Here is a 26582-nt window from a genome sequence, read left to right on the forward strand (position 1 = left end):
ATTGCTGCGGTTGCTGGAATCCAGGTGGATTGAACTGCTTACTCACACCTTGCTGATATGGTTGCTGAATAGCATTCTGATTATTACTCCAGCTGAAATTTGGATGATTTCTGTTGTTAGGATGATAAGTAGCTGACACAGGCTGCTGCTGTCACTGATAATTGTTCACATACTGAACAGATTCGTTAACAAGAGAACACTGACCCGTGACATAAGAACCTACACAAAGCTCACAGACCATCGCTATCTGATTGACTCCATAGGTGGCTAGAGAATCGACCTTCATAGACAGCGCTTGGAGCTGTGCGGCAATAGTGGTGGCTGCATCGACTTCCAGAATACCTGCTACCTTCCCAGGCATCATCCTTTGAGTTGGGTTTTGATGCTCATTTGCAGCCATAGTCTCAATAAGATTATAAGCCTCAGTATAGCTTTTGGCCCACAAGGCACCTCCAGCTGCTGCATCGAGCATGGGCCGAGATTGGGCCCCTAAACCATTATAGAAACCAGTGATCACCATCCAATCGGACATTCCATGATATGGACACTTTCTCAACATCTCCTTGTAGCGCTCCCAAGCTTCGCACATAGATTCTGTAGGTTGCTGTGCAAACTGAGTAAGAGCACTCCTCATAGCAGCAGTCTTTGCCATTGGATAAAACTTCACGAGAAACTTTTGTGCAAGATCTTGCCAAGTAGTGATGGACCCAGCTGGTTCAGAATGTAACCAGTCTTTAGCTTTATCCCTCAGAGAGAATGGGAAAAGCCTCAGCTTGATAGCCTCATCAGTCACACCATTATATTTGAAAGTACTGCAGATCTCGACAAAATTCGTTATGTGCATGTTGGGGTCTTCAGTCGCAGCACCTCTAAAAGAAATAGAATTCTGCACCATCTGAATAGTGCCCGGCTTGATTTCAAAAGTGTTAGCCTGAATAGCCAGATGAAGAATGCTTGACTAAATGTCCTCAATTTTAGGCCGAGAAAAGTCCATAAGAGCTGGATCTGCCGGAACAATACGATCACCCATGGTTACTGGCTCTTTCTGCTCACTTCCTGAATCCGAATCTTCAAAATCTATTTTCTCCGGAATATCAAGAACTTCGTCTGTCTCCTCAACTGTATCTAAAGTCCTCTTGCGAGTACGAGAACGAGTTTGCATAAACGCTCGCTAAAGTACATTAAACACAACCGGAAACAATAAGTAACACGTCTTAATCACTGAGTCCTAATGACCAATGATGGTAAGTACATAAACTAAACAAATACGGCGAGTCCCCGCAGCGGCGCCAAAAACTTGTTAGGGTGAAATCACGCGCTAATAATACACGCTAGTATACGCGTTCGCAAGTAATATAGAATACTTTCTAGTTCGTTCCCACAGAGACTCAAACTAATTATGTTCAATTAAACTCACTCACCAATGTATGATTACTTCTCAATGTTAAGACAATAACACTTAGATTTGATTAACTATTATTAACTACAATTAACTACTACAATTACGCACTTAATTAACACTTCGAATTAATAATATTAAAACACTCAAGAGATCACAACTTCATTACTACTTCCTTCAATAGTCATTATTATTACCCTTAGCATGCAACAGTGATGATATTAATCGAATAACACGAAACTGATAAAAGCCAACTTTCATTGTACTAATACCATTCTACCAAATATCCACAACTAAGATAGAAGTTGAATAGGCATCAATTATGCTGAGTCCCTATATATCTACAGAAATTGACAACATAACGATTTAAGAACAAATTATTCCTTTTGATTACACAGGGCGAATAAAATGGTTAGAGTTACCCACTAATCATGCAAAATCTTACATGAACCTATGCTAGCATGGCAAGTTCTAAATCTCAAGATCCACCGTTGCTTCACAAGAGATTAACACCCTATCTTATATGTTCGCGACACACATAGGACGAATTCGCACAACCAATACTAGATATCATACAATCATCACACACTAAGGTATTAAACAACTAACTAAAGAATTCTATAGTAAATCCGTTACGACCCCATGATCACGATTAGCCCATAATAGCACTCATCGTCATCATGGGTTCATATGAAAACATGATTATTAAACATAAGAGAATAATAACTAAACTAATTATATTAAACCAGAGTACGTCACAAGAGTAAATAGGTTCAAAGTAAAGAAAACTATCATCCAACGTTACAATGAAATAAAGAATCACAAGAAAATATATGCTTCCTCTTCGTTGCAGTATGCTAAAACGGTCATCTTCCTTATCTCCTTCACTCCTTGATTACTACTACGATCCAACCTTTGTGAAACGTCTCTGAAAACTACTTATATAGGAGTCCAATAAAACTCAGATTACTCAGAAGTTGGAAGCCAAACAGAAATAGAAGTCTAAAATAATTATTCTGAATTTACGACCCTGCGCGGCCGCTCAGCATAGCTGAGCGGGCGCTCAGCTTCCTGCGTGGCCGCTCTGCATAGCTGAGCGGGCGCTCAGACCCCTTCTGGAAAAATGGTCTGTTTTGCTCCGTTTCTTCGCTGTAATCTGCTCCTACCTTCTCACTTGCAATGTTGAACATATGCCAAGGCTTATTATTGATGAATTCTCCCCCGAAATGCAACTAATACCCTGAAATGCACAAACACTAGAAAAACGCATCAAATACACAAAATACTTGATTTCAAGACACCAATTTAAGCTATTATAAGACGTTCTAAGTGATATAAAATGCCACTTATCAGGTACTTGCTAAATTCTGGAGTGAATGTGTTCTATGTGCTGCATACCTGATTCATAGAATGCCTTTAAGAAGTCTAGATTTTCAGTCTCCCTATTTCAAACTTTATAAATGTCTACCTGATCTTAGTTCACTCAAAACTTTTGGTTGTTTATGTTACATGAGCATTGTTAAAGCACATAGAACTAAATTTGACCCCAGAGCTTTACCTTGTGTTTTTATTGGATATCCTGTTTCTCAAAAAAGATATAAACTCCTAGATTTAAAAACCAATATAATACATATTTCAAGAGATGTTATATTTCATGAAAACCATTTTACTTTCCATCATCAGTCAACATTATCTTCCTATCCTGATTCCATTTATCTACCACAAGTCACTACTATTTCTGATCATATTTCTGTAGATGATAACATTCTTTTGAGTCTGTCCCATCCCTCTGATCAGCCAGTGATTTCTGATCAGTCAGAGCTTTCAAATCATTCAACATCATCTATTATACCTAGACATTCAATAAGAGCTCATAATCCACCTTCTTATCTTAGATCTTATTATTGTCATTCTGCCATAAACCATGATCATTGGTGCAATTTGATTATATACTCTTCTTTCCCAGCTGTACATCAAGGTTCCTTATCTAAATCCTGTGATATTGTTGAACCTTCTTCATATAAAGAAGCTTGTTGTGATCTATTATGGATAGAGGCTATGAATAAGGAAATTCAAGCTCTTATTGAAAATAATACCTGGGAATTAGTTGATTTACCTAAAGGGAAGAAAGCTATAGGTTCTAAGTGGGTTTATAAGGTCAAACTCAAGGCTGATGGTTCATTGGAAAGGTGTAAAGCTAGATTAGTAGCTAAAGGTTTTAATCAGAAATATGGTTTGGATTATTTGGAAACATTCTCTCCTGTTGTTAAGATGGCTACAATTAGAACACTGTTGGCTGTTGCAGCAAGTAAGAAATGGCCTCTATTTCAACTTGATGTGAATAATGCATTTCTGCATGGTGATTTGCATGAAGAAATTTATATGAAGGTTTCTCAGGGTATTCACAATCCTCTCAACAAAGTTTGTAGACTTATTAAGTCAATATATGGACTTAATTAGGCTTCCAGAGAATGGTACTCTAAGTTACTTGTTGAACTAGTTCAACAAGGTTTTGTTCAGTCTAAGAATGATTATAGTCTCTTCATCAAAAAGACATATTCTCATATTTGCATTGCAGCTGTCTATGTAGATGATATTATTCTCACTGGAACTGATTCAGCTCAAATTGATTCACTTAAAGCTCATTTGCACCAAGTGTTTGGTATCAAGGATTGAGGAAAATTGAATTATTTTCTGGGCTTAGAAATTGATTATCTTACAGATGGCATTGTTATTACTCAGCATAAATTTACTAGAGAGCTATTACAAGATTGTGGTTTTGATGTGTCTAAGAAGGTTGTTACACCTTTGCCTGTTAATCTTGAACTCTCTGCATCTGAGGGTGATTTTCTATCAGATCCTGAAATTTATAGATCACTAGTTGGGAAATTAAATTTATTAACTAACACCAGGCCTGATTTGTCTTTTGCTGTTCAAGTTTTGAGTCAGTTTATGCAATCACCAAGATCTTCACATCTCCAAGCTTTTCATCACACTCTCAGATATATTGCTCACACTGTCAGCCAAGGCATTTTACTCAAAGCATCTTCTTCATTGGCTCTACAAGCTTTCTCTGATAGTGACTGGGCTTCATGTCCTGATTCTAGAAAATCTGTCACTGGATTTGTTTTGATGCTTCGCAATTCTCCAATTAATTGGAAATCCAAGAAACAATCCACTATTTCCAGGTCTTCTTCTGAAGCTGAATATCGAGCTTTAGCCAGTGCTTCTGCTGAAATCACTTGGATGGTTCGTTTATTAGAAGAACTTGATGTCTCAAACTTAACTCCTGTTACTCTTCACTGTGATAATCAGTCTGCTCTTCACATTGCTCGTAACCCTGTCTTTCACGAAAGGACCAAACACATTGAAATTGATTGCCACTTTACTCGTGACAAGGTTTTAGATGGTCTTATTCAGCTTGCATATTTACCAACTACAGCTCAGTTGGTTGATTGGTTTACAAAGGTCATACCTTCTCCTCAGTTTAACCTACTCCTTTCCAAGTTAGGCTTGTCTGATTCTACCAATCCTAACTTGAGGGGGGTATTGGAGCTGATAATATACCAGCTCAAGACACTAGTGCACGAGCTCCACACAGTAACTACAATACAGTTCTGCACACAGGAGTACAGCCTCACCACCACCTCACTTTGACAGCTCCACCACCTCATTTTGACAGGTGTAGATGAGTTAGTTACAAGAATATTCTGTTAGTTAGTTCTATATATAATTGTAAGGTAGCTAGCTTAGGGGTTAAGCAATATACAAACATTTTTTCTTCTTCTTCGATAAACATAAGATGTGTAAAAGCTCTGTACTGGTTTTCTTTACTTAATTGAGTAATGTTTCAATGGTGATGATGAAGTCGAGTTTATCAGAGTTTATCATATAGTTTATCAGTTTGTGAACTAGAGTTTTAGGGGGCTCGGTCAGGGCCATAGTGTCTCGACAGTGGTGGCAGGCGGTGGGTGATCGGAAAAAGGGAAGGAAAGAGGGGAGTTGGTGGTGTGTGTTCTGTTGTGTGTGTTTTGGTGATTAATCGGAGATATAGAGTGATGGAGCGAGAGAGTGAGATCGAGGGAGAGACTAATATAGATGGGAGGATGATGTATGTGGTGTGCGGTTGTGTGTGTGAGACGAAGCCACCACCATTCTGATGGTGGCGAGGGCGAGAACGGATGTCGGGAGGAGAGGGAGAGATTGAGAGAGGATGAGAGATTGGGAGATAGAGATTGAGAGATGAGTGGAGAGCGTGTGTGTATGTATTTTTCCTGCGATGGAGCCACCACGCACTGCTCTGGTGGAGATGGTATGGCAGTGTGGTAGCCGAGAGAGAGAAGGAGGCAGAGAGAAAGAGGTGGAGGAAGAGAGAGAGAGAGAGAGAGAGAGAGAGAGAGAGGATGACAGTGGTGACGGTGATGGTGAGTCGCCGCCAGTGACTTTTTCGTCCGGTGACCACCATGGCCGATAAATTGTGATGATGTCGGGATGATGCAGTAGAAGAAAATTTGAAGATATTAAAATTATATAAAATTATAAATGGTTTTTGATAATAATAAAGGAGGATAATAAAAAGGGTGACGTGAGATAGTGGAATATCTTGTCATAAATAATTTTCAAATCACTTGGTTATTTATAAAAGATAAAATAATACAAGAATTTAGAGATTATAATTGGGAATAAGTTGAGATGGTAAATGAGGAATAAAATAATAATAATCGAAGTGGATTATTTGGAGCGTAAAGTAAATAATAAATTATAATGATGAGAAATGATAATTAGATGGAGTGTAAGAATAAAATTCAAGTATGGTAATGATTATAGTTAGTGGAAGCATGTGACATCGTTTAATTAAGCCTTTGCGGATATTTAAAATCACCTTGAGCGAGATCTAAATAAATATTGGATTTAAAGTATTAAATTATTATTAATAAGATTATTTTGCAATAATATGTTTTAAAGTGAGAGAGACCCAATATTATTTTTTTATTTTAGCGAAGAATAGTATTTTATTTTATTTAATGGAAAATAGAACCTTAAATTATTTCGAAATTTTTCTGAGATTTGATTCTGGAGTAAAAGGCTTCTGGAATTATTTTAGCGCTTAATTCGGGAAATCGAGGCAAGTTATTGCTTTTCCCCTACTCTTATCAAGAAAATTGTTTCACTGGATTAATGTGATTATTTTTTAGAGTATAATTATTTCGTCGAGATAATTATATGGAATTACATTCCTGAATGAGTGTTTGAGAATAAAGACAATTTTATTTCATATAATATGGTATCCGGAGCGATCATATTTTTGTATCTTAATTAGTCTATCCAATTATTCCGGAAGACTATACTTTTTATTCAGTAAGGTTCGATCCATTGTCTGGGTCAACCACATTCAATCCTATTTGGATAATTCCTATCTTTCGGGATTATCCATATTTTTTGAACTTGAGAACTGGCCCATTGTTCAGGTCAGCAAAATATAATATACAGATTAATATTCGGTTAAAACATTCATCTAGATTTGATGGTGTTATTATCTTGGTCAAACTTTAGTCATGAATTTTGGTTGCCGGTCTTGTTTCTTTCGATATTCCATTGCTTCGGGATAATCATTGCTTCGGTCATTCCAGGCATGAACTGCAGGAGAACGATACTTTCGACATGGTATTTGATTGCATGATGGGGTATCGGGGTGGACGACCGGTATTCTTAAACTTTTGTCTTGATTGGTCTGAAGTGTTATTGATTGATTGTCTCATTGAGATGAGTGTGATTTATTGTCCAGTCGAATATTTTACTTGAATTTTGATATCTGAATTTGTGATTTATCTTATTTTATCATTCATTCTATTTTTTGTTGATATATGATCCATGTGGTTAAGTAGATAACTTGTTGAGCATTTGAATGCTCACTCTTGCTATCATCATATATTTTTAGAAGTTAAGACTGAAAGTGGTGAGCTTTCTAAGCGGCAGAAGAAGGGGAAGGGGAAACTCCAGAGCACGTGTGATGATAGTTAGATTCTCCTTATCAGACATACTTCCTGAAGCTACTTTACTATCTCATGTTTAGTATTATGTAAAAGTAAAATAAAAGTGATGTTGTTTAAGGTTCGGAGAGATGTAAGTGACGATGTACGGATCTTTGGATCTGTGGGGGAGTTGTAGTATTTATGTATGGACTTCCGTATTTTGCTTATGTTGTACTAATAATATAGGTCTTTGATGCACTGAACGACGTGATGACCCAGATTCACGGAAGGGTAGATTCAGGGGCATTACGGAGGTGGTATCAGAGCAATAGTTATATTCTTAGAATGTGATCCCCTAAAAATATAATTCGACAGAGTATAATAAATATCTATATATGTAATTTTTGCAGATGTCAGACCATAGCACGGACCGAGATAACTCCTCTGTTTATTACCCTAGAGAGCAGGTATAATTTAGACTAGACTCTGATAGTGATCCCTCTGAGGAGATTATGATTATAGATAGCGACTCTGAGGATTCATCAATTCAAATGTTGCCACTTTCTCCACCCGAGATCATTGACTTATAGCCTTCACTTATGGTTGCACCTGTGGGAGCCGCCATCCCTGAGGTTCTTGTTCTAGCCGACTCCGAGAGTTCAATTTATTCTTTCGTAACTGAGGTGACTCCGTAGTGTCCCTACATGTATCTATTACTACTACTATGACTCTATCGACTACTTACTCCTATACTGACCTGAGAGAGGGAGAGGATATTGTTGAACCTGATCAGCTACTCAAACATTTTTACCCTATTTCTGATGACTTATATCTGGTCCAGATGCGAACTGCTGACAGATACCATTTTGAGATCCAAGCCCAGTTAAATTTGAGTCTGTTAATAAGAGCCAACTTTCCCCAGTTCATACCGAGATATCGATTATCACTACCACTATTGATATATATGTCTTGTTAGCACTGATTCAGCTCTCTATATTGCTCCAATTCCAGTTTATGTGCAGGAACTCGTTGAGCCAACCCTTCCACGGTCTCGAGCAATTATCAGCAAAGCTGATGTTTGTGATTTTGCACCACCAATAATAAGGAAATTTTTAAGATAATTCGAGCAAAATTGAGCTCTAATATAATATGATACATATAAATATATATTAAATTCCTTACAAAACTCAATTGTATAAAATTTCCTTAAATTTACGAATGATTTAATCACCCAATTAAATAAATAAATACTTAACTAAAATAAATTACAAATAGATAAATCAAATTAGGATTTTTCAAAATAAAAAACAAAAGAAGATTTAGGAATTAAAAGGAATTTAGTGAATTAGTTAAAATATTTAATCAAATAAACTGGAATTTAGAATCAATTTTTGGAATGAAATTATATATTTAATATATTTTGAAAAAGAAAAATTCACAGAAATAAAAGTCTACAATTTCGTTTGTGCAAAACCGATCAAGAAAAATCTTTGTGGTCTACAATGGAACCTAAGAACCTCTACAATCTCGTATAATCATAATACTTAAAAACAATTAATAAGAACTTGGATTTTGAAAAAAAACTAGGATTTTATAACTTGACTACGAAATACCATGTTGCTTATGAGTTGACCCTGCCTCCTAATACAAAATTCACAATAACTTTTGTTTTTCGTTACTCAAATAATATCATCATGATGATAAACATGTGCTTGCTTATGATACCCTCAAATTTCAGAAGATTTAACATATCATGAAATTCCAATTAAAGTATTAGAGAGTAAAGAGTTTACACCTTAAAATAGAATTATTCCATATTTGAAAGTCATGTTAAAAGATCGACCTATAGGTAAGAATCCAAAGATGAAAACAAGAAGAAGAAGTTAATGCAACTACTATTAAATTCCAAAAATGCAATTTTTTAAGCATAGAAGGATGTAATACCTCAAGTTAGTTTAGCTTTTATAAATAATAGTAATAGTGAATACTATTATATTAAATATAGTAATTAAATTATTTAGGGATATATATTTATGTAATATCGTTTATTGTTATTTTGTTAATAATTTTAGCTATATTTATGTTTTTTTAAGTTCTAATTATTGTTATATGATGGGCTTTTTTAAAAAAAAAAGGTTAGGGGAGTATTGGTTAGTTAAGATATGGTCACCAAACTTTAGGGATTTATTTCCCAAAAATAGAGCGAGAGCGATGTATATAAATATGGTAGTGGAGTGAACAGGAAGGAAGAGAAGAACAAGGAGTCAATCAAATTTGGATTAAGTTATAATTTGCATTTTAGTTTGGTTCAAAATTTTGGAGAAAAAGAAAGAAGTATAGCTTAATTATAAGTACGATTGAAGGTCTAAGATTGAGGAGGGTTAAGCAAGTCCGGATTTTATCTTCTATGATCCTGTTTTCTTGAAGTCTTTTATTGTTTCTATAACAGTACCTTTGTTATTTCTTATTGTTATCAATATTGGTGTCATACCTTATGGTTGCATAATTTCATGTTACATTTAATTTTATGGTGTGAATTTAATCTCTTTATTGGATACATAAAACAATAAATGATGATATATGCCTTGTTTCTTAATAATTAAGACGTGTTCATCTTGCTTTTTCCCGTAATTGATTTGTAAGGCGATATAGGAGTAGTCTTGTTCGGTGATGTGCGAGAGATAATAAAAATCTCAATTTTAAACGACGGCTCTTGATAATCATAAGGGGTGTGACTTATTTTGATCTTAAACTGCTTATGATGGACTATTGTGCACCATGTCACAAAAATAATGGCTAGAGTTGATGACTCAATTAATGGAAGATTAAAAAAATCTCTTATACTACCTATGACTCTGTTTTGTTCCTTTTAATTCTTGTTTCCTTTCATATACTTAAATAAGAAATTATCATGTACCTCATATTTTGCTCAGACTTGCTAAGAATGTTAAATGCTCACTCTTGCATACTTGTTAAATTATTTTCAGAATTTGGTCCTGCTTTACCAACTAAATCAACTGATAAAGGGAAGTAAAGGGTTTACAGAGTTTTCGTCACTTGCGCTTATTTTGTTGCCAATGCAGCTATGACATGGAGCTTTATGTTTCTATAAAAGAATATAGCTTTCTGACTTTAGCCAGGTGTGTGCTTTTGTGTTGCCTTTTCAATCAATCTTATGTATTTATAGGTGTAGTAAGCAATCTTTGAAAAGGTCGAAACAATGTAAATTATTTGTTAGTTGCTGCTACATATAGGCTTGAGTCCTTTTTGAATTATGAAAAATGAAATTGATAAATTAATTTATTTTTAGATTTGTATAAAAATTTTGGATGGTTTTGGGCTGTTACATAATATTTTTGATTGTTGTGGGTTGTTTAATGATATGTAAATAGTAAGGGATTACATATCGTGATGCTCACGATGCGACCATAATATATGAACATGATGTAAAACTCCTCACAACCCAACCAAGTAGCTTGATGATATATACCCTAAAAATGAAAGAATAACAAAACATGTGTATATGCTTACGACGATCCATGAACACTCTCAGAATATTGAGAATTTGAGAGTGTTTTTTCTGAAGCTAAGATCTCGCTAAGCTCACAAGATCATTATCGTAATACCCTTTTTTATAAACCGTGTGAACGAATGAAAGATGGTCACCATCTTCAGGGTGCACCCTAAGAGAGATGGTCTTTGAGCATTTAATTTTAATTGTTGAGGATATAACATAAGAGAGATAGCTCACTCATGTTTTGGGGTGTATAGATTCATGAGGCCTCACAACTTTGGTCTTACCTTCTAGTTGTATCTTATTGTACAGCTCGCTAGTGTGTGAAGTGCCTCTCCCTAGAATTTCTTTGGAAATTTGCGGGCACCTGATGTGGATTAGGGTACCTCGCTTCTCCAATATCTTCTTTTCTTCTGAAATTTTAAAAATAATATACAAACCCTCTTGTAGTCATTACAGTTTGCCTCATAATCATTATTGTACTGAAGTCGTGCACAGTGGAAAAGGTGTGTTATAAAAGACGAGGAAATGGTTTCCAATCAAGAAATTCTTCAAGCAGTTTGCGGAACTCGCATGATCATGAGTATATCTTTATTGGAAATTTTTGAATAAATATTTGTTCAAGGGTGCGCTCTAAGAGGGAAATGCACCTCAAAACATTAATAATGTGTAGGATGTGCTCTTCCTGATTGAAGTATAACATCCGATTACTCTTGATATTTTTCAGATAATATTTTCTTTCTATAAGAGACGCAATTAGTATGGAACTTTAAGTGTTACCTCGAGAAAGCGTCCTAGATCTACGGACATGTCCAATCAGCTAACTCTCCTGAAAACCGTTGAAAGTCATCTAGGCATCAGATCTCTTAGTCAAGGTGCGTCCCAAGAGTTTGTGGGATTTCCTCCATGTAGAATCTTCTTCACAGTCTTCTTCATGCATAAGTCTAAAATACAAATAACTGAGAGCACAACAAAAATAGTTGATTATAACCTTGAGGGATCGACCTAAGGACAATGACTAGATGTCTTTTATACTGTCTTCTTCTAAGTGAGTTCTCCTCCTGATCATCCTTTGAGTTTCCCCTACTAAGTCTTCTCGAGTGAATAAAATTCTCAAATCTTCTAAACCAAATCTAATTTTCTAAACTTGTAAACCAAATAAGATTCTCATCTTCTAAATCGAATTGGATAGTTCAATCTTCGAAGTTGAATATGCTTATTTCATCTTTTAAACCAAATAGGTTTCTCGAATCTTCTAATTCAAATAGGTTTCTTCACTCCTCTAAACCATAAAGGTTTATTTTTAATAAAAATTTGTTGTTAGTTTTTTCGTATATATTTGGACCGTTCGACTTGGATTCTTGTTACCAGATCTCCTCAGAATTAAGGGAATTTAATAAGCTTTATTTAGGCTGTAAAATCGTACAACTCTAACTTATGGAAATTGAGAATGAACTAAAATGATATAAACAACTTGTCTACCAAATAAATCCGAATTTGCATCCATCTCAGCTCCTTCTTGGCTACAGTTGCAACCTTAACCCTTGTTTGATCCTCATGGTTGGAAATCGCCATATGTGGATCTCAATCATGCCCGCAGCTACATCCTTCGAATCTTGATCGACCCCCTGGATGAAAATCATCTTTCATGGATCTCCGTCGTTGCCACCATTATACAACCTTAGTCATGGCTATCCTTCAGGTCTTATCTTTTTTTCTCCAAAGAGAGTCCATCACTATAACATATCTCTTCTTCCCGCAATTATGATCTTGATCAGGATAACTTATTCTAGCATAAATTTATTGAAGAGAAAATTCAGTTACAACAAGGTATGAGATTTGTCGCTGAACTCAAGATCTACGATGGTGGTTCTTCTTCAAAAAGACCATATGAGAGTTGTGGTTGTAATGAATACAGGGGTGAGATTTTAGGGATTTTCGGTGGTTACATATAAGGCTTCACTTCCAACCCAATTCAATTTCCGTACATTCTCTAATTTGTAATGGATCAAGGTTTCTTAAGGAACAAGAAACCTAATGGACATAAATTTCTCATCCCGAGTCCTAGTTGAATACGCACTGGAAATCTTCTCCTCCAAATGTTAGGAATGTTCAATTATGAGGCTCAATCACAAAGGCCCAGTGATCGTCTATAATCGTAGGACTTCACCAATCATGTATCTCCGTCACCAATAATAACACTCTTCTTTCGGTTATTTCCTTTGACTACGAACGACATATAGCCACCCGTTTACTCCAAGTTTCGGACGCATATATTTCCCTTATATTATAAGTCTCTATAACACGTCAGGTGATCCCATTTTTTTGGGTGCAAAATGAAGGAATACTCCAAATTTCTCTAACTAGTACATCCATTTTTATCAACAATTGAGCTCTTAAATCACATACCAAAATTAGCCCCAGAAATCTCTCGTGCTCTCTACAAAATGAAGAAATTCTTTAAAAAGTACTTACAAAAAAAATATTAGTAAATATCTCATGTCATCTTTTTAAAATCATGAGGCATCCTATATTTTTCTTATTATGTGACTTCCATATTTTTCTTTCCTACGAAAAGCCTTTTGCCTTGCTGTTGCCTTACCTTGAGCTAAGATAAGCTTGCACTTTGTTCTTTTCCTTCAACTAGACATACTTTGAATTTTCCTAAGTTAGGGTCCATAGCCCATGGTGCAACTTAAAACTCAATTATTCATGATTTATCCAATTACCCTTCTTGACCGGAAAATGAGAATTACCAAATTTAGGCTATAATAGTGTAAATAAAGTTATAGTTTTAAATATGACATTAATATCTTCAATTTTTCATATCAAAGTAAATTTTTTAAAATAAATAAATATCGTTATAACTAATTTTTTAACAAATATTATTATTTTTAAAAATCCCACCTTACATCTAAATAATATATGAATATCTTCAATTTTTTTAAATTATTTTTTGTTTCAAAAGAAAACATGAAACAAACGAGAAGTTGTCGTATTTATGAATATTTTCAGCAACCAAAATCAATATAACAATAAAAATTAAAATTTAGTTGGTATATTAAAATTTGAAAGTCTGTTAAACGTATTCGAGTAAATGAAAACAATTAGAATTTAGAGACCAAGGACGACAGTGCATGAAAAACTAAATTATAACGAACAATTTTATTTAATACAAATTGAAAATGTGGTATGGAACAAATTAAAAAATATATGCACAAGTCTTGAATAATAATGAATTTTAATTTTAGTTACCATTACAAATATTAACCTCACAAATTAAAATTATTTTATAGTAAATTAAAAAAATACAACAATGATTTTAATATGTGAAAATATAATAATTTAGTATTAAAAAAATTAAATAGAGTGTATAAATAATAATTTAAATAAATGATCAACCAATATTACTAAGGAATACATAAGTTTAAGATCTCTAATTTTTTTTTGTCAAGAATGAAAAATTTCATTGATAAGATTTCGGAAAACAAAAGAGTATATCTTTCAATCACAAAGTTCATCATCTAACCCAAAGGCACGCAAGTTGCCTCCGGACGTTTAGACAATAAAACATTAATTTATGAAATAGATAACCCACAAAAAAGGCCTGATTAAAAACTCGCAAGAGTAAAACCCTATGGGAAAAAACTCAGGGAGAAAAAAGAGTGCCCTCCGTTATAGACAAAAATAATAATAACTAATGTCTTCCAATAATTGTAAAAATCTCTCGTATCATCAATATGAAACTAGACAGTTTTGTGCTTCAAGGCCTGGCGTTAGATTATTGTGATATGAAGTCTGTAGAAAGAACAAAGTAGAACTTCTTCTAATTATCCTGAAAATAAGAACAAAAAATAAAGAAAATATATTAAATGTAAAAATAAATGTATATATAATACGACATTAGAATAAAATAAAATCTAACCAAACAAAATTGGTTAGACACAAAATTCCCATAAAATGAAACAATCAGTCATTAAAGACTTATAAAACTAAAAAATGGTCAAAAGCCATCAAATACGACACTCCCGTATTGGAACAAAATAGTCATCTCACATGACACATCATTTTTATTAAGATCTCTAAAATTGAAATTGAGGGTGCATAGAACAATTTAACCTAGATAGACTTATTTATTCATTATGCCTCAATGGGCCAAGCATATCACAAATAGCCCACCATACAACAAAATCTAATTTTTATTAGTATATTTACCTAATTTTAAAATAAGTCCAACAACATTTTAATTTTGGCCCAATATCTAATGGCAACCAGCAAAACAAAACCCTAAATTATATCTATAAATAAAGATGATTAAAGACTTCATTCCACCCACCCCAGCCGTAAACTAATTAAAAAAGCAAAACTAATCCTCCGATGAATGGCTTGGGCTTTCTTAGAGCAAAACTATGACAAATTCCAGGTTTGTTTATATCTTACATGTTGATGAAAGTGTCTTATCAAGTATGAATTATAATAAATTATTGTAATTCTTTAAAAGTTGTTCATTCATTTGTGTTCAATCAACACTAGTTTTAATTTTAGAATAGAAGTGGTGGGGTGTATGTTTTACGAGCTTGATACAGAAGTAAGGTAATAATAATAAGAAGGGGGAAATAAGAATCGAGTTTGATTATGTGAGATAGTGAGATTAGAAAGAAATCAACACTTTTTATATATGGTTATGAAAGTTTTGTAATGTTTAATATGTTATAATTCACTTAAAATATGAGGTTCCCTTGTGTATATATAGACGATACTATTTTAAAGTTTGTTCTAGTGTGTGTTTCTTGTGTAATGGTATTAAACTAAGTTTTATTGAGAACAAGAATTATACAAGCCGTGGGGATTTTTCTCCAAATTTTTTGTTAAGTATAGGTAATTCACGACCTAAAGAAATAATTATGTATCAATCATTAATGATAAGTCCTACCTAAATTTGTGTATTCAATTTATTCATTGGATAATGTCCAAATTAGATAAGTTATATATACACCTATAAATGTGGCCATATAGTGATATATGATTTATAATGGATTGAACTAGTTGGATTCATTTTCTCTATGAATACTATCAACTTATGTAGACCCTTTGAGACACTTTTCTTGGTGAATTTTGATCTTTATTCATATATAATTTTGATTTTTTTTGTTTTTGGATATGGATTGAACATGATTGAAAACTTAGTTGATTGACAACATGAAAACGAATACACTCCAATAAACTATTCCTACACTTTTAGTCTATTGTGCTGATTTTAAATTTTTTTCCCAAATTTTTTATATCAAATTTCTTACACATGTTATCGAATTTTGCCAATAGACAATGAAGAAAGTGCTCCAGAATATGCTCCATAAATTTACAATGCAAGCCTCACCGGTGTTCTCTATTCTGCAGGTAATGTACTTACAAATTTATTTTTTTACAAAATACTCCATTCAAATTTTCATTCACTATTCATTTATATGGTATTTTTTGTCTTCACTTGTATATTAAAATGCACACATGGAGAGGTGAATAGATGTTATTTCTGACTATTTGTTGAACTGTCAAACTGTCGAGAATACTTGTTATGGTCTATTAACTATTTGTTATTATATGCTTTCCGTGAGTTGAGAATCGTTATGAAACACACGATATAAATATTAACAAATAAGCAAAACAGAGAAATTTAGGTAGAATTTTGCTAAGAGAATATATAATAATTACTGAATTGATAGGATCACAAGATTCGAAAATTTATCACTCATAGTAACTTGCTTGTAAACGTGTTTCTTTTATCAAATGCTCTCTACAGACTATACTATTCAAGCACAAACTTTGGTGAAATGAAACTAATTCCCTAAATCCTTGTTTTCCAAACTTAGAACTCAGTAGTAATAATATTGCACCTTTGAAAAATACAAGTTACATGAAACGCACGATTAAACTTATGAACCCAAATATAATTGCATGTGTATACTACTAGAATTTAACCTGAAATGATATTCATCGAATGCGCTCTAAAATGAGTACACACTAGTATATATAGAATATATGAACTATTAAATAGTGAATAACCCCAACGGTCCTGAATTGAATCAATGTGTGAAAGTAGGCACTTTGGTTTATTTAAAATTAAGGATAAATAGGAAGTATAATAGGGATATGTTGCATGTAACCTGCGCTATAATATTGTATGCATACATGTGAATACAATAGTCCTCATAAATGAAGTCCTAAATGATCTCCTTGAAATAGCAGATAATCTTTATCTTGCTATTTTTTGGACACAAAACGTGTGAGATCATTGTCAATCATCACCAAGAGCTTGATGTTAAGTAAAACTTGAGTCTAAATTCTAGCTGTTAATTAAAATTAAACTTAAGTCTAAATTCTAGCTGATAAGAAGTTTAAACAAGTTTCTGCAAAACAAGGTTAGTATAAAACAAGCCAATAAATAGGAATCCTTTGATCTCGTATCAGCTTGCTATTAGTGTGATCATTAGAACTAAAGGAATATCATATTAAATGTTAGTACAAACATTGTCATCAATAAATATTTTGCAAGTTTATTTTAATACTACCAACATATCAAATATTTGTTAAAACATCTAAAATAGTGAAATATTTCATTATAATGAGAGTTATGTAATGCGTGAAATCTATTTGTAGTTAATCCTCTGTCTGAAACAAAGACAGACATTTAGTTAATCCTCCTCCTAGTTTCACACAAGATTGACATGTGGCTCATGTGTAAAAAATAACATCTTCTCGCGTGTAATGTACCCCATTATAGAATGATCTCTTTCTCACCCCTTTCCCCAAAAAAAATAAAATCATGAACCTCCTAGTTTCCAAAATAAGCTTTGAACCTTGTTGGAATTAAATTCGTATTAATGTACACTTGTGTTAAAGTAAATTCAGTAAAAAGAAATTAGATTAAAAAAGTCTAAGAGTAGTCGAGATGTTCTAGGAGAAAGTGATTTCTGTTCTTATGTTTTCCACTAGTTCTTCTCGCGTGTAATGTACCCCGTTATGTTCTTATGTTTTCCACTAGTTCTTCTCGCGTGTAATGTACCCCGTTATACAGGGATCTCTTTCTCACGCCCCTCGCCAACCAAAAAAAATCACGAACCACCTAGTTTCTGGTAGGGAGAAGTTGTAGGATATAGTTTTGTTTGTTCCTAGTTTTAAAGCAACGTTATGTAATCGACTTTTGTTTATCTTACAAAACAATTGAGAGTAAAGTATCAATATATTATGTAGCACCGCTGACTAGAATGACCATCAGCTTGACCAAAAATGGGATCTAGAATAAGCAAATATGCAATCTCGAGCCATGATATAAATTCAATTTATTCAAAATATTAGGTCACATTTGGCTTCACTCTATTTTAAGAAACTATTTATTATTTTACGTACGTGATAGTTTATTTAGCTTGTATTCGTAATTTGTGTATTCTATTTTAGTTACTTTTGGAGGATACTATAGTAATTTGTAATTTAGACATTGATTTTTTAGTGATATGCGTAAGATGTTGTACTTATTTTCCATGATTCTTTAGAGAGGATGTGTAGTTTTATGTTTTACTCGAAGAAAGCACCTTCCTAACCATGATTTTTTTTCTTTGTTTGCTATCTTCACGTGGTCCACTATGTTGTTGGCATATGTGATCTACTAATTCTTTTAACTTAGTACTAAACAAGCAAATTGACAAAATTTACTATAAATTTATTTACATAATTAAATTAAAGTGATAATCAATTAGAATTAGGAGTATACGACAAAATATGCTAAGCAATCTTTGTTAGGACAAAGTACCATTAAATATGGGAGTTAATATGTGCACACCCTTGTTGTATACTCTTGCAAATTAACTCCAAGCTCTTTATGTTTGATAAGAATAATTTGGTCTTAATCTCAATGAAAGGGTGTGCACTAATAAATGGAGGTGTGCACGTAGTATAAGCTTCTCCAAATATTCACAAGTACATAAAACCGTATTTAAACATTTTCTTGTAAGTAATGAGTAGGAAAAATTAATCTAATAAAAACATATGTACATGCACATAATTTGGATATTGAATGCTTACAGTGTTACACATAACTGCTAAGCTATAATAGTAGTGTACTAAACAGATGTTAATGTATGAGCGGGAAAAGCATCTCTCATATTTTTGTAATGAGACGTATGGAAATACAAAGTTGATGTCATAATTTAGGATACTAGATTCAATGTGGAAGGGGTTAAAAAAATTTGGTTTGCTGATAGGTTTCTTCTTCTTGTGCAGTGTCTGAGAATGAGACGCCGACTCATGGATCAAAAAGGAGAAAAATTGTAAGACCCTCCTCCTCCATCTGCACTTGGCAAAGGGACATTTCCAATGACCGTTAGCAAGAAACATCTTTTTTCCCCCACGTTGGAGTTGACAACCCAACAGTATTTCTCTGCTTTAGCCAACAAACATCTGCTGAACCTCCATGACGATTCTGATATGTCGGATGCTGACACAGTGAAGTCCTGAAAAGCTGCTGTGGAGGTAACCAAGGCTGTCAGTTCATATGTAGATCTAAGGCGTTCCAAATAATCAGGCATCGTGGAATCATCCGAGATGGTGGCTATGAATATAGTTCGGGTTAGTCAGTACTTTCAGGGAACTGAAAAAAGTAAAGTTATGTCCCTTTCAGTTGTGGAACACCCAATTTTATGTTGTTTTGCAGGTTGTTTTGCAGGCGTTAGCTTGGGCTCGGAGTCTCCAGGAAATGTGTGTACAGGATGCTGCCCAAATATCGAAGTTGACTCAAGAACTGGAGGAAGCACAAAGCGAGGTTAACTTGGAAAAGATAAATCAGGAGATGGCCGAGAGATTAGTTGAAAAATCCGAACAAGAGTACATTGCAGAGTTGAAATCTACTGGTGAAAAAACTTGCTTAAAGGAAAACTGAAGAGACAAATAGGTTTAACGATGCTCTTTCAAATGCAGAGGTTGATGGCTACAATAAGTGTGTGAAAAGGCCAAAGAGAAGTGCTTGAGATATAAGAAGCTTTTGCTGGATCCTACCAATGACCCCTTAAACAATCAGCAAGAGAATTCACTAGTACCACTGAAAAGCTTAATAATTTGGATGATGTTCCTGACTCTACTGCCACTGTCCCAACTCCTAATGCCATATCTCCTGCTTAATTTTTCAGTTGTTTTTTAACCTCTAGGCATCTTTGCACATGCCATTCTTGTCTTGCCTACTTTATTTGGGTTTTTTCCACAGTGTATGCCACAAAATATATATATTATTAATACATAAAAGTTTACTAGCTCTGTATGCAACAAAATTTGTATTACGAGATGCATTAACAGTTTTTCTAGTTGTCCAATAAAAGACCGAAAATGCAGCACTCAACTTTGACCAAAATAAAAAATTGAATATCTATTTTTACATTTTGCAGTTTGCCCCTTTTGCTTAATTTTGTGTGTAAACTATGAAATTCAAAATAAAAAACTAATTAGTATGTATTTTACATATTTTAAATTTAAATATTAAAAATTAAATATATCATATTTTTAATTTTTTGAGTAATACTACTGATTTGAATTTCATTTTTATTTTATGGTGTTAATTTCAAAATTTCACAAAAATATTTTTTTAAATATATATATTTAAACATTAGTTTTAATTTTATAATAAATTTTAGTAATAAATTCGTTGTATCACCTTTTTTAACTATCCTCTCTCTTTTTACACTTATAATGGAATACACTGTGCCACGAACAGCGCTTTGCCCCTTCTATATGCATGATTTGAAAATATTAAATATATGTACTTGATATTTTTTAATAAATATTAGTAAAAATTATAAATGTAATCAATAATTGTTAGGGTACAATATTTTGTTTATTATTACATCAAATTTTAGTAATTTGTTAGAATTTTTTAACATTTTGGATATTTTAGAGCTGAAAATAGTATATTTTGGACATTATTTCTTAATAAAAAATATAAATATGCTTACAGTAACTCAAATAGTTGTGTCGAGAGGGGTGTTAACCCATCTGACATGACCTCTTTTTAGCACTCTATTGGAGTGTTCAATGTCATTGACGTGCCAAACTCATTTTGCATGGACTGTAAACTTCCTTTATACTCTCCTTTGTGATCCAATAATGAATAAATAATTATATTTCTAATATATTTATATTTTATATTTATTTTTGTTAAGTGTGTAAAGTTATTATCTAAGGATGCCAATTATTGCAGTGTTTTGTAAAAAAAGAATGTCAAAATTGATGTGAAAGATAGAAAATATTAATAATAATATTTTTAATTACGTGGAAAAGTGGACACCTCTTCAAGGGTGCCGACCATTGGTAATGCTCTTGATAAAGTTTTTAATAATAATATAAAACTCACTGATTAATATATTTCATCAGTCATCTACATTATTAAATGAGCAAATACAAGCAGAATACTGGAACCAGTTACTCATACTCTAAAATAAAGTGTAATAAGATAGGCACAGTACAGGGCAGTAATTCTTTTTTACTGGTTTCAGCTAGGATGAAAATGCCAATTCTTTGGAGTAAAATGGGAAGTGAGTACCTGTACTTTGGACATTCTGCAAGGTGTGTAACTCGAGTTCAGAGTTACATTTAACAGAGTTAACAGGAGTTAACAGTGTAAACTCAGTCCTTACTGCTGTAGTCCATAGAATGAATGGAGCAGAGCAAATTGTAAATGCTCGCCTTGCAGCTACAAGGGCATTAAACAATGCCCTGGATTTTGCACAGACTAACTTTCAGAATGAGATGGAGCGGAATTTCATCATGAAGGTGTTTGTGAGGCAGCCATGGCAGAAGACACTCCAATTAGGCAGGCTGCTTTTGAGTGTCTTGTTTCAATAGCATCAATGTACTATGATGTGCTTGAACCGTATATGCAGACAATTTTTCAGCTCACTCTAATGCAGTTAAAGGAGATGAAGAAGGTGTTGCCCTGCAAGCAATTGAGTTTTGGAGCTCTATCCGTGATGAAGAGATCGAACTTCATAGAGAAGTTCATATGTCCCTGATTCTGGTGATTCTGAAGTGCCTCACTCCCGCTTCATAGAGAAGGCTTTTTCATCTCTAGTTCCAGTGTTGCTAGAAACTTTACTCAATCAGGATGAAAGATGAAAACAGTCACGTGAAAGACACAACTGCATGGATTCTTAGTCGAATCTTTGAGTTTGCACTCTCCTGCTACAGGATTTTCTGTGATAACTCAGGCAGACCTCCCGCAAGTTGTTGAGGTATTGTTAGGGAGCTTAAGGGATGCTCCTCACACAGCAACTTTCAAACATTATAAAATGTCTAGTTGAAACTGTTGATAGAACTGATGGAGGTGACTCTAAACTTAGGTTTTCTACGTATGAGACCTTGAATGAAGAGGTTAGATGTTCAAATCTTGAAGAATCTTTTCAAATCATTGCACAACTTCTGCCTGCTATTATGTCTAAGTTGGTAAAGACGGCTGAGCTCCAAATTGAATCATCAGATGGTAGGGAAAAGCAAGGAGATTTGCAGGCTTCTCTCTGTGGTATACTTCAAGTAATTATCCAGAAGCTCGGCCGCGTTGAGGAAAAAAAACCTGTAATAGTGCAGGCTGCTGACCAGATTATGATGTTGTTCATTATGGTGTTTGGTTGTCGTAGCTCTATAGTACACAATGGTTTTTGACATTTAGGGTTTGTGCATTTCGGGTTGGGGATGAAATAACCAGGCTATATTTATTCAAATATGTCAAATTACATTATGGTTTTTCAAATTTGCAGTTTGGTCCTTACGGATTTTACAGCCATTTAACGGCTTCACACAAGTTGCGTACTTCTATAAACAACGAGTACACAATTTGCATTGTTTAAACTATAAGTACACACACCTTACGGAAACGTCAAACTACAGGTACACACTTTGCATTTTACTCTTCTTTTATTTGGTAAACCTGCACACAATTCTAATTTCATTTCAAAATTTCAATTTTTGCAGAAACTCTCAGCTACAAAGGATGCTAACAATTTTGTAAAGGTAACTGTTTCATCTTCATTTCAAGTAGAGTTCTTTATAGGATGCTTATCCGTTAGCTCTACATTCATTTGGTCTTTATCTTCAACTTCAACAAGAACCATATAATTATATACTCGGAGCACCGTGTTGCTAGCTTCCTCCCGTATATAATTCCAACTATTAGCCCACTTCCAAATCCAATTGACACAATGATCACATCAACCACATTCAAGAATGAATCAGAATCATCCTCTTTTTCTGAGCTTAATGGTGGTGAAGGTGTTGGCGGTTCTGCACACTTTTTGGATAGAGGTGATCCACATAATGCCATGTTTCCTTTGTACGAGTCGTTCTGAAATAAGTTAAACTGGTTCCCTTGTGGTATGGGTCCAGTAAGATGGTTAAAAGACACGTCGAATATTGCAAGGAATCCCAGACCTGCTAACTGTGGAGGAATTTTACCTGTGAGATTGTTTTTGGAAATATCAAATGACTCTAGAGCAGTGAGGTTTCCTGTGACTGTTGGGATAGAACCCCTGAGAAAATTGTTTGAAAGATTGAGGGAGTGAAGATTCTTAAAGCTTTCTATGGAGTTCGGAATTTTTCCAGTGAATTTGTTGCTGGAGAGATCAACAAATGTAATCAGGCTAGAGACCTACTCATACGATAAGGTGGTACCTTTGTTTGTGATTGTAATATCGTAGTCTTGAGAGAGTATCCAACCCCCAATTAATGGCATGATTATGGTATTTCATATATTCCAGCTTGTCTACCTTAAATTTCATGGCATCACAATTCTGGAAGTGTTCAAGTGGCAAATCTCCTGCAAAAGAATTGTTGTAGAGGTCGATGATTCGCAACTTTGGAAACTCTGAATTGGTGGTATAATTCTCTATTGTACCATGGAACAGGTTGGATCGCACTATTAGGACCTGCAGTTCTGGAAGAGTTCCAAGCCACAAAGGAAATGAATCTTCTATTTGATTCTCTCCCAGATTAAGAACTTCAAGCACAATGCAGTTTGCTAATGATCTTTGTAGTTTTCCCTGGAATTGATTTATTCTTAAATCCACCTTCTTAAGTCTTGAACTCATTTCAGGTATGCTTCCTTCAAAGTTGTTCCTTTTTAGATCAAATATCATCAAGTCATTGCTGAAGTTTCCTAGACATGAAGGAATCTTGCCAACGAAGTTGCTGTCACTCAGTTCTAACACAATGAGGGATTTCACATTGCAGATCAAAGGCGAGATTTCTCCTGTCATTCTATTTCCTGATGCAAAATAAGCTAGAGTTGATGCCGGGGGAACTGTGAGTGAACCTTCCATCATGTTATTCCAAAGGGCCAATAAACGTAAACGAGTCCATGGCAAAACACCTGGATTATGCTCGAATCCTGTTAGTTGGTTCCCTCCAAGCCATACTGAATCCATACTTTCTTTACTTTTGTTCCAAATCCATTCTGGTATGAGGCCTTGAATTCGATTATCATCAAGGAACAGATCCTCTAGTTCATCTTGAAACTGAAGGAAATGTGGAAACTTCGTCATTTTGTATCCACTTAATGCCAAGTACTTGAATTGTGGAAGAGTAATATTGGTTTTGTTATTTTCTACTACAGAAAAATAGTTCTGCGAAAGTTTGAGAGTAGTTAGTTTTTTTAAGCTAAGAAATATATCTAATTCCACAATTCCACTGAGATTAGCATGAAAAAGATTAAGATAATCAAGATTTTCAAGCTGTGACAATGATGTTGGAACTGATCCCTTCCACGGATTGTAAGAAAGGTCAAGATGTGTTAAACAAGTTAGGTTCATAAACCAAGATGGAACAATCCCTGAAAACCTATTATGATTAAGATCTAAATAAGTTAGACTGGTAAGATTTGCAAAGGATGCTGGTATATTGTTAGTGAAATTATTATGAGCAAGTGACAGATAAGAGAGTTGTGACATGATTGCAAGTGATGGAACCTTGCCTGAAAAATAATTTCTGCTCAAGTCCAGTGTAGTAAGTGTGGCCGGAATAGAACCTGAAAAAAGGCAGTTGTTGATATTTAGAATCCTTAAAGATTTGAGTTCTCTTATGGAGTCTGGTAGCTTGCCGGAGACATCTGTGTAGTAAAGCCTTAATTCCTCAAGCTTTAGAGTAGAATCAAAATTTTCAGGCAAATGACGGCTGAGTTTACGGTTTCTCCCAACATCAAGAACTTGTATGTTTGGTAGCAGGAAGATGCCAACCGGAATTTCACCATATAAACCACACCCTCTGAGCCCGAGAGATGACAGAAAGAATAAGTTGTTTAGCGAAGCAGGTACCATAGATGTAATGTTCACCATACTGAGGTTAAGTTGTATCAAGTTTGTCAAGTTTCCAACAAGGCTTCTAAAATTACGTGTCTCGAGTTTCAAAAGATTTTCCTGGAAGGGAAACCTACATTAAAGGATAGATCAAGAGAGGTCAAGTTGGACAATTTCAAGATTTCTGAAGGAATGTGGCCAGAAAACACAGAAAATGAGAGATTAAGACGTGCAAGTCTCGAAAGAGAACCTATTTTAGATGGAATCAAGGAGTAATTAAAATTGTTGTCAGCAAGATTTTAGCTGCGAAGGTGGATAAGGCTAAACAGGCTGCTTTCGGAGTCGATGGAACCATAGAGAAAACTGCTACTAAGATCAAGACTATCAACATGGCCTGTTTGTTGGTCGCAGTACACTCCTTCCCACGAGCAGCAATCTTTGCTTGTGTTTCCTTGGAGTTTCCAGGATAGGATCTTAGCATAAGCAGAAGGCGCATGAGAGGCTGTTTTCGAGATTTCGAAGCCTTGTTTGAACTGCAACAAGGCCATTCTCTCCTCTACATGGCAAAGTGGCACTACAAGAAATTTGCAATCAGACAACACTTGACAAACAACGGAATGAAACCGTTGTCTCAGGAATTTCAATGGGTACCACGTATTGAGGTGGCAGCACATGATAGGTGGTAAATCATTCACAAGGATTGCTGACGTGGCGAAATGAGAGCCCTTCATTGATATGAGATTTGATATTGGCCGTTAGATCGAAAAATAGCCGAATTCTTATACAACGGTTTTATGTTAAAACAAAAGTGTTGTCTTAGTTGGTCTCATACAAGCTTTTAGATATTACGTTGTGTAATTCACACAACAGTTTTTACAAGGGTTGTCTTAGAAAACTTCATACAATGGAACAAAACAGTTGTCTGAAATAGTTATTTTATAATTTCAATGGGCACCACCTGATGAGGTGGCACCCCATGATTGGTTGTAAACATTTTACTCGGATTGCTCAAGTGTCTGAATGATAGCCCTTGATTGAAATGAGATTAGATATTAGCCGTTAGATTGAAAAAAGCTGATATGCTCACACAACGGTTATTATAATAAAAAAAGCGTTGTCTTATTTTATCTTTACACAATGGTGTTTCAAGGAAACCATTGTAAAAGTATTAATCTATAAATGAGATTTCCGGTTTACAAGATTAATTTCTAAAATGATTTTTTCGACGATCCAACCGTACGGATGTTAAGATATATCAATTTTAGTCATATGAAAAAATTATTAAAAAATATGAACTTCATCTTGCATGTCAGGATTAGAAAAATCCGGTAAAAGTACCCCTCCCGACAACGAGACTCGTTCCCGATTTACAAGATTAA

The 26582-nt window shown here is 34.3% G+C and overlaps 1 protein-coding gene, 1 long non-coding RNA gene, 1 other non-coding gene and 1 pseudogene across 3 annotated transcripts; 3 read left to right on the forward strand and 1 right to left on the reverse strand.

Annotated features, from left to right (window-relative positions):
- The first annotated feature begins 530 nt into the window (after positions 1-530).
- LOC141675637 (small nucleolar RNA R71) lies at positions 531-637 on the forward strand. The gene has a single exon (XR_012556280.1). It is a non-coding gene; the product is annotated as a small nucleolar RNA R71 (small nucleolar RNA).
- A 15568-nt stretch (positions 638-16205) lies between these two features.
- LOC141672751 (uncharacterized) lies at positions 16206-20181 on the forward strand. Its single transcript, XR_012555697.1, has 3 exons — positions 16206-16282; positions 19160-19504; positions 19590-20181. It is a non-coding gene; the product is annotated as an uncharacterized LOC141672751 (long non-coding RNA).
- A 1130-nt stretch (positions 20182-21311) lies between these two features.
- On the forward strand, positions 21312-22764 carry LOC141674748 (importin subunit beta-1-like; annotated as a pseudogene).
- A 153-nt stretch (positions 22765-22917) lies between these two features.
- Positions 22918-25751, reverse strand: LOC141674749 (receptor-like protein 6). The gene is made up of 3 exons (XM_074481449.1): positions 25531-25751; positions 23585-25336; positions 22918-23553 (listed from the first exon to the last, which is right to left on the reverse strand). The coding sequence occupies exons 1-3, from the start codon at positions 25749-25751 to the stop codon at positions 22992-22994; spliced, it is 2535 nt and encodes an 844-aa protein (XP_074337550.1). The 3' UTR covers positions 22918-22991.
- Between the last annotated feature and the right edge of the window lie 831 nt (positions 25752-26582).

This window comes from Apium graveolens, chromosome 7 (assembly GCF_009905375.1).
Source record: "Apium graveolens cultivar Ventura chromosome 7, ASM990537v1, whole genome shotgun sequence".
NCBI classification, from domain to species: Eukaryota; Viridiplantae; Streptophyta; class Magnoliopsida; order Apiales; family Apiaceae; genus Apium; species Apium graveolens.